The sequence below is a fragment of the Phasianus colchicus genome, chromosome Z (genome assembly GCF_987193195.1).
Source record: "Phasianus colchicus chromosome Z, bPhaCol1.hap1.1, whole genome shotgun sequence".
NCBI classification, from domain to species: domain Eukaryota; kingdom Metazoa; phylum Chordata; class Aves; order Galliformes; family Phasianidae; genus Phasianus; species Phasianus colchicus.
Window position 1 is genome coordinate 56817389 of NC_143476.1, and position 7872 is coordinate 56825260.

Genomic DNA, 7872 nt, shown 5'->3' on the forward strand with positions numbered 1-7872 from the left:
AGGAGTTAGCCACAATAGTTTTCCTCAGCAAAACAGAGTGATATCATGTTGCATCTGCTGTAAGTTCTTGGAACAACCTCATTAGAAGCAGTAGCAGTATTAGAAAATCATAGTAATGTTTCCCTAATAGCCCCAGTCTGTGCTGGGATAGAAGAGCTTCCTGAGCAAGCAGTACTGTTTATTTGCTGAACCTCTTTTAGCAGAGTTTGGTGCACATGAGGTGGTGTAGATGGATTTTGAATTTTAACTCATATTTATTTCCACGTGTTTCAAAGACCTATTGTATATCACTGCTTTGCAGAAATTAACCTATTTCATTTTTCCTCTCTTTAAGGGTGGAGAATATGGCCATGCGACTGGAAGAAGTAAATGAGCGCGAGCACTGCATGAAGGCCTCTCTGCAGACCGTTGACATCAGACTTGCTCAGCTGGAAGATATGATAGGAAGAATGGTGACAGCATTAGAAAAACTGACTGGCATAGAGAGAAGTGAGACAACCAAGATACGATCCAGGACTTCGTCTGACTGTACCGATGCAGCCTACATTGTAAGGCAGAGTAGCTTCAATAGTCAAGAAGGAAATACTTACAAGCTGCAAGAGAGCATAGATCCTACAGGGGAGGAGTCCATGTCCCCAACCTCTCCTACAATTACACCTCGCATGCGAAGCCACTCTTTCTATGCAACAAATATGAAGGAGAAGTGTGGGATGGAAAAGTTTGAAAGTATTTTCAAGGAAAGATCTCCAAGCCTGCACCGGGCTAGCAGTTCCCACTCAATATCAAAAGAAGGAAAGATTCCCTTAGCCCCTACCAGCACTTTGTCAATTGCTCCAGACTCCAGAAGGCCTTCATCTTGTATAGACATCTACGTTTCTGCAATGGATGAGATGCATTCTGATACAGAGCCTCTTGATAGTTCCATAAATATTCTTGGTACTGGAGATGTAGCCCTGCAGGCACACATAGCCTCTTCTATTTTAGCCAACAGTGCATACATTAGCAGTACACCTGGTGAAAAAATTTCTGGCAGGAGTCTTGATTATGAGGAAACATCCGGAATAGAAACAAGAGCATTTTCTTCAGACTATTCACAAATCACAGACTGCCAAATTCCCTGGGATTCAGACCCTCCCTTGTACCACACTTTAGAGCGATCTAAGAGCAGTCGTTATCTGGCTACAACTCCATTTATTCTGGAGGAAACACCAATTGTGAAATCTCACAGTTTTATGTTCTCTCCATCTCGAAGTTACTTCAGCAGCCTTGGCGTACCAGTCAAAACAGCAGAATACACAAGTATTACAGACTGCATAGACACAAGGTGTGTGAGCGCTCCCCAGACCATTGCAGAGAGGGCGAGTTTCCCTGGCAGTCTCGGCATCAAAGTGGAAGACTTGGGATGCTGCCACCCAGAGAGAGAAGCAGAATTAAGCCACCCAAGCTCTGATCATGAAGATACTGAGGCCAGGGACAAGAAGGGGCTTCCCCTATCTCCTCAAGACAGCAATGCCACAAGAACTCTGACCAACAGCATCCCGCTTCCAAAAATAGAGCGGGCTAACAGCTACTCTGCAGAGGAGTCCAACATGCTGTATGCACAGCACACACGGAAGAGCTACTCAATCAGTGATAAACTTGACAGACAGCGAAATGCAGCAAGCCTGCGAAACCCCTTCCAGAGGAGTAAGTCCTCAAGGCCAGAGAGCAGAGGGGACAGCCTGTCCATGAGGAGACTATCAAGAACAGGAGCATTCCGCAGCTTTGAAAGCAAGCACAGCTAGGCCTAGACAAATCTTGCAGGCAGTCAAAAGGTCATCTGCTCTCCAGTCCATTTTCCTTAGCAAAATTACCACGCTTCATATTGACATTCCATGTCAACTCCAGTTGGCATTAGCCACCGGTCAGCGGAGCACACTGTCAGTCTCAGTGTCACCTGCTGAGTTACTGCATCTTGACCCAGTTGACAATTGCACTTAAGGAAAAAGGGAGGGATGAAAAATTTAAAGAGACTTCAGTAAACAATAGGAATAAAAAGACCCCCACAGGAAGTTATAGGTAATAACTGAGTTCAGAAATCTGTCTTCTAATAGAAGGCATCCTAAAATCTATTATTCACAAGCTCTTAGGACACAGGAATTAATCTGCAAAAAGAGATGTACAGATTAGATGTCCTAAATTTCAATCATAACTTCTTTTTCATCTGTTTCACCATTGTGATGACTGGTGAAAAGCATTTGTTATTTCTCTGGAAACTGGTGGCAAACAAAACTAAAGTCTCCCAAATACCTTGCAACCCTACAGTTGTGTAAATGAAGAAAGATGAAGATAACAACCATAACTCTTGCTTGTTTCTTTTTGTATCAAATGCTAGTGCCACAAAAAAATAGTATGTATTTTCAAAAGCAGAAAGGGAACAGAAATGCCTTTTGTACTGCATCGTAAGTGGAGGAAGAATTCATGTTGAAATATCAGGTGATGAATGCCAATGAAATGGGCATTCTAGAGTCTAGCACAGCTGAGCAAGCTCAGGATGAATGTAATTAAGCGGAATAGTATATATTTATTTTTTTATTACATTTGTCATCGATATTTTGCCTCACTAAATCAAAGGATGTGATAGAACAATAAGAACAGGATGATCAGAGCAAAGTGCAGTAATATTGTCAGGTTCTCACTGCTCTGTTTAATTAATTGTACAAGCTGGGGAGGCTGACCCACAGGGTTGCCACCAGGCTTTTCTTGCTGTTCCACTTGAGCTGCCAATTTTTTACATCATTCACTAAAAGTATGCCTTTTTTTTTTTTTTAATAAAGACATGGATTTGTATTTGAACATTCCAAACTATATGAGATTTATCAAGATCTATCTGGTCTTAATCCAGATTAACAAATTTAGACTGAAGTTGCTTAAAGGAAAACATTATTGGCAGAATGCTGGAAAACACTGAGAAGTATATATGCTTTTAAGGTAAGTTAAAAAATCAAAGTGAAAGTGGAGTTGTCTGTTAACAACAAAGCCATCAGATGCAAGTGTACTTCTACCATTCAGCATCATATTATGGAAAATACATTTTAGTACAATAAAGTACACCTGATCCACAGCATACCTATGGTGTTTGGCTTGAAGGCAATAGAAACTCCACTGACCCTACCTAATTTCCAAAGGTCCACAGTACAAACAGGATTTTCAGAAGTGTTATGGGAAGATATCTGAGTGGGCAGAGGAGAAAGGGCATAGAGGATGAAGAAAAATGCTAGAAAATGATAAACGGCAACTGGACCAAAATTTCACATCCTTTATGAAGGGACAACTTTTAAGCTTGAAAAGAGTTGAAGCTAGTGCTATTAAAAATTAAAACATCTCAACAGTGACCAAACCTGTATAGAATCAAGTCCTTTTTGTTATTAAATAAAAGCACGTGCAAGTAGGGTACGTGTTTCCCATTTATTCAAATGGGAATTATCTTCTAAACCTTTAAGGCAGCTTTGAAAATGTAGGCTGACGTTTTCTCACTAGGATCTCACCCTGGGAGACCCTAAGGACCATGTGAGAGTTAAGTCTGAAAGGCAACAACAAATCCAGACATAAAACTAATCATCCAGCTCAAGACAAGAGGCAAAGAAGATGAAAATCTTTACGTACTGAGTCACTACGTTGGAAAGTTTGTGAAATAAAGAAATGCAGCATGGAAATGCTAAGCACAATGTGTTTCGTACTTCCTGCACCAGTGTGTTTCTTTCTTTATTCTGTTTGACAAGCTTTCAATGAGCTAGACTCCACCAAGACACCATGTTTATGCAATTGCCTTGCAGTCCATGTGCAGCATTATGATCACATGGCAACACCAAGAAAGGTCAGAAACCTTTCTGTGCATTATGAAGCATGCTTGTGACAGGCTGATTGTTGAACAATAGCAAAAAGCCCAGGGACAAAGGAACTTGTGTTTAACAATCTGCTTCAAATGTGCCAACTTTTGTTAGCAGCCTTTCACTAAGGCTTCTCCAAATCTATTTGTCCTTGACGAGTATAGGGGGATCTTCTCGCTCTGTTTTCTTTGTTACTTTTACAAATATCTTCTAAAACAATTTGTGGACGCTCCCACCTCTACCATACAATTGGCCTACTCTAGAGGAACTTCAAATTATTTAGAAATTTGTCAATAGTGATTAGTGAATTAGTCCAAAGGATAGGGCTCTCCTCTGGGGTAGATTTCATTGCTTAGTTGTCAGTGTAAAGGAATTTGCCAAACCCAGAAGCTGTATAAATATTTAAGATACAGCACTTTATTGATCTGGAGCACACATTCCAGGTAAAAAGGAAACAGGACACTTTATTTACCTCTTAAAATTTGCCATTATATATAAAATGTAAATTCAAATGTTAAATGTGTGATTGCAAGTGTCAGAAGACTACTTTTCCTGAATGTTTCCCATTTATTCTATGATGTGGTGTCTATAGAATATAATATGATGGATGTTAGGTTATTTCATCTTCAGCTGCTTTTGACATAGAGCATCAAACTGCTTCTTTCTCAGTTTGGTGGTCAAACACCCATTCCTTGCAGTGGGACCAGATTTCCCACTTCCAATGTTACTATGACCATTTAGTGAGAGTAAAAGTCTTATCATCCATTATGCCATGTACCTATAGCATGTGCCATATGACATATTCTGTATCAGAGGCTAGCGCTTATGAAATATTTATCTACACATATATACATATCTCCCATGTATAAACGAGTATAGTTGTGACATGTGATAATATTAGTGAACGTTACAGGACAATTTTATTATCACGTTATAAGGTCTTGTTTGTAAATCTGTAACATTCAATAAACTAGCACATGTTGCATCAAGCATTAAGTTCCACTTTCCAATTATTAGCATACATATGGAATATGCATTTCTGGTCACAGTGTGTAAGTTTGGTGTGTTTCACACATTTTTCTGTATAGCTCCACGTAAGTGTCTGTATGAGCTGCTGTATAAATCTCTAATGAGCCACTGTGGGCTGTGACAGGTGAGTTGTGGTAGCGTGAAAGATGAACTGGCATGTTATGCAAAAGATTATAAGATAAATGAACTTTAATTTTTTGAAACTCAACTGAATTTAGCTGTTTGTTTACATATGCTGGCCAACTGAGGAAGCAGTGTACAGTATTTTATAAATATTTTCCTATAGTAATCTGTTCTGTTGTTTCGTTTAAGTGATGCTATTCTACAGTTGGGGTATACACTTGTCCTAGGTATTGGATAATAGCACATTATTCTTTCACAATAACCTTGTGGTATGACTGGAATAGTTTCTCTTCTTTACAGTCTAGTCTTTTTTTGTGTCAATGAAAATGCATGCATTGTACCATGAGTTTCTTTGGACTGCTATGAAACTTAGCATTTTGCTATTGCCTGCCTGTAAAGATGAATCCAGTTAGGAATGAATCCAAGCTTTTGGATGTTTACATTATTTCCATTATGTTTGATCTTTAGCAAAGTAAGTGATTTTTTTATTATTTTTAAATGACAATTGTATTTTATGAAATTGAAATATTCAATGTAAAATGCGAACCTACAGCAGTCCTCAGACATTTGGCTCTCTCTTTTTTGGAAGAGATAAGGTGCTACATAATTGTTCTTAGCACAAGTGCCAGTTAATAAATGGCAGTGTGGGGATAATTTAAAAATATAACAAACACCCAAAATATCCATTCATGCACATAAGGAAAGCCCGCTGGGTTCCAGCTATAGATTGCTTTTTTTCATTTTCCATTTATAGATTTTTGGTATTAAAAAAAAAAAAAAAAGATTTCTACTTTTGTGGAATGGATAACCTTTTGTCAGGGGATAAATATCTTAGTTAGGTATATTTTTTGTAAGAGAAGAAAATGATTTGTTTCTTAGAAACTGTCAGCACGTGGAAAATGCAACTAAAAAATAACTGCTCAAAAACAGTGCTGGTAGCAGCACACAGCCTTAGTCCAATGACTGCAGTCGGAGCAAACGAGTATCTCTGTCCTGAGAGCAGAAGTTGTCAAAGGTATGAGCTTGGAGTGAGCCAGTGAAACAAAATTCTCTGTTAACTCATGGTGGAAATTTTAAGAACAAGCATAAATGTCTTGTTAAGTTGCTCAGGTTATGTACTTAAGAGGATTTGATAATCACCAGAAGGGAAGATGCAAGCTTGTTGTTCCTGGATTTCCCTAGGAACAATTAGGTATTCATGAGTCTCTCCCCTGCTTAAAATAGTAGTATATTTGCGTGTTTGCACAAACAGGCATACACACACACAAAAAAAAAGAAAAAGAAAAGAAAAAGAAAAGAAAAAAAAGGCCACATTTTCAGTGCTCTTAAAAGATACTACGTTTAGATCACTTACTCCAAAAGAAATAGGAAAGATTCCCACCATAATTTTTCCCTCACCTATTTCAAACAACAGTGTTGTTCAAACTGGGCAAAAGTAAAGCACTGGGGCATCTGCTTATCTAATGAATCCCTTTGTTCCTCTAGATGGTGTTCAAATTCACTGGCCTTGCCACACTTCCGTGTGAAGGCACAAGTGTTGAATGAATGTGGGGGGACCAACTTTCTGCACCTTGGTGAGAGTTGTGCAGCCTGTGTAACTAATCACAGCATTCTGACGACAGTTATGGTCTTATCACTGCTGGTGAAAATCTGCAGAAAAGAAAAAACACTGATTTCAAAGGAGTTACTCTGACTTTTGTCAGGGAACGGATTAATTCTGCTTTTCTGTCTCTATATTACTTTGAGTCATGACACAGCTTGTCCTAAATCATCATCAAGTGGGCAGTCTCGTGACTGAGCCAGACTGGTTGTGAAAGTCTCTGACCTTTTAATTTTTGCTGTATGCTTTCAGATCTGTCACAGAGCCACAGAGTACTTATTTCTAAGAAATTATTAGGAAAAAAAAAGTTTGATTATGAAATTGCTGCTGTTTCTGCTGCAGGGAAGTGATAACTCTTGTTTATTTTAGTATTTGGTAGGGAGGGAGAGGGAACAGAAGTGGGAATTGGCTGTGAAAAACAATTTTATGCCTTCACAAGAGTAAATTGTATTAAAGTTATATTCTTCCACCACTGCAGTTGTTGTACATGAGGAGAGTCTATATGCTGCTACTGCTGTCTGGAACAGTGTTTGCAATATACTATACTAATAGCTATTTAATCATTTATTATTTGGGTTATCATTTCTAAGTGTGTAACAATCATTTATAAAGGGAGAAAAATGATTAAAACATCATTTTAAACAAATTCCTACTAATATGAAGCTTTTCAATATGATTTGTCTAAATGTATATCACTAGGGAAAATTGTACTTTCCAAAGGTCTACTGGATTCACAATGCACTTTTAGACTGTGTTTAGATATGTAATAAAAAGCAGAAGTTGGCAATTACTACAGTAGAACTTTCTGAGATTTCTGTAACAATTGTTTTGCAATAAAAAAAAAGGATGTAGTTCAAAACATTTGTACTTACTGGTGCATTTATTCACAGTCATTTACTTTCACAGCAATAAAATAATGGCATGATGGGAGCTGTTTTTCTCAAAGATCTCTCTCTGCCGAAGTTCTAACTGCAGCTTTTTAAAAAATAAGGTTAGCTGTCTTCGATACAAGCATTTTGAATTATTTCTGTGTCTGTTACAGGGTGTTATTCAGGTATTCCTTCTCCCGGTCAATATCAGACCCCAGTTTTAATGCAGACATTTTAATGCGTTTGTTGGAAAGAGAGACAGTTTCTATTATTTACCATTACCACTTCAGCAAGTTGAAAGACATAAGCATTGATTGCAGATTTGCTCTAAGCAGCTTCCACACAGAATTGAAGACATGCTCATTTGCATGGCACTGTACCC

The 7872-nt window shown here is 38.3% G+C and overlaps 1 protein-coding gene across 4 annotated transcripts in view; it reads left to right on the top strand.

The window, feature by feature from the left end:
* TRPM3 (transient receptor potential cation channel subfamily M member 3) overlaps positions 1–7400 on the top strand; it is a 382389-nt gene extending 374989 nt beyond the window's left edge. For all 4 annotated transcript variants that reach the window (XM_090130625.1, XM_090130627.1, XM_090130626.1 and 1 more), the window contains one exon: positions 335–7400. In XM_090130625.1, coding sequence (XP_089986751.1) covers positions 335–1784 — 1450 coding nt within the window. In that variant the 3' untranslated portion in view covers positions 1785–7400. The remainder of the gene's footprint in view (positions 1–334) is intronic.
* Positions 7401–7872: the final 472 nt, after the last annotated feature.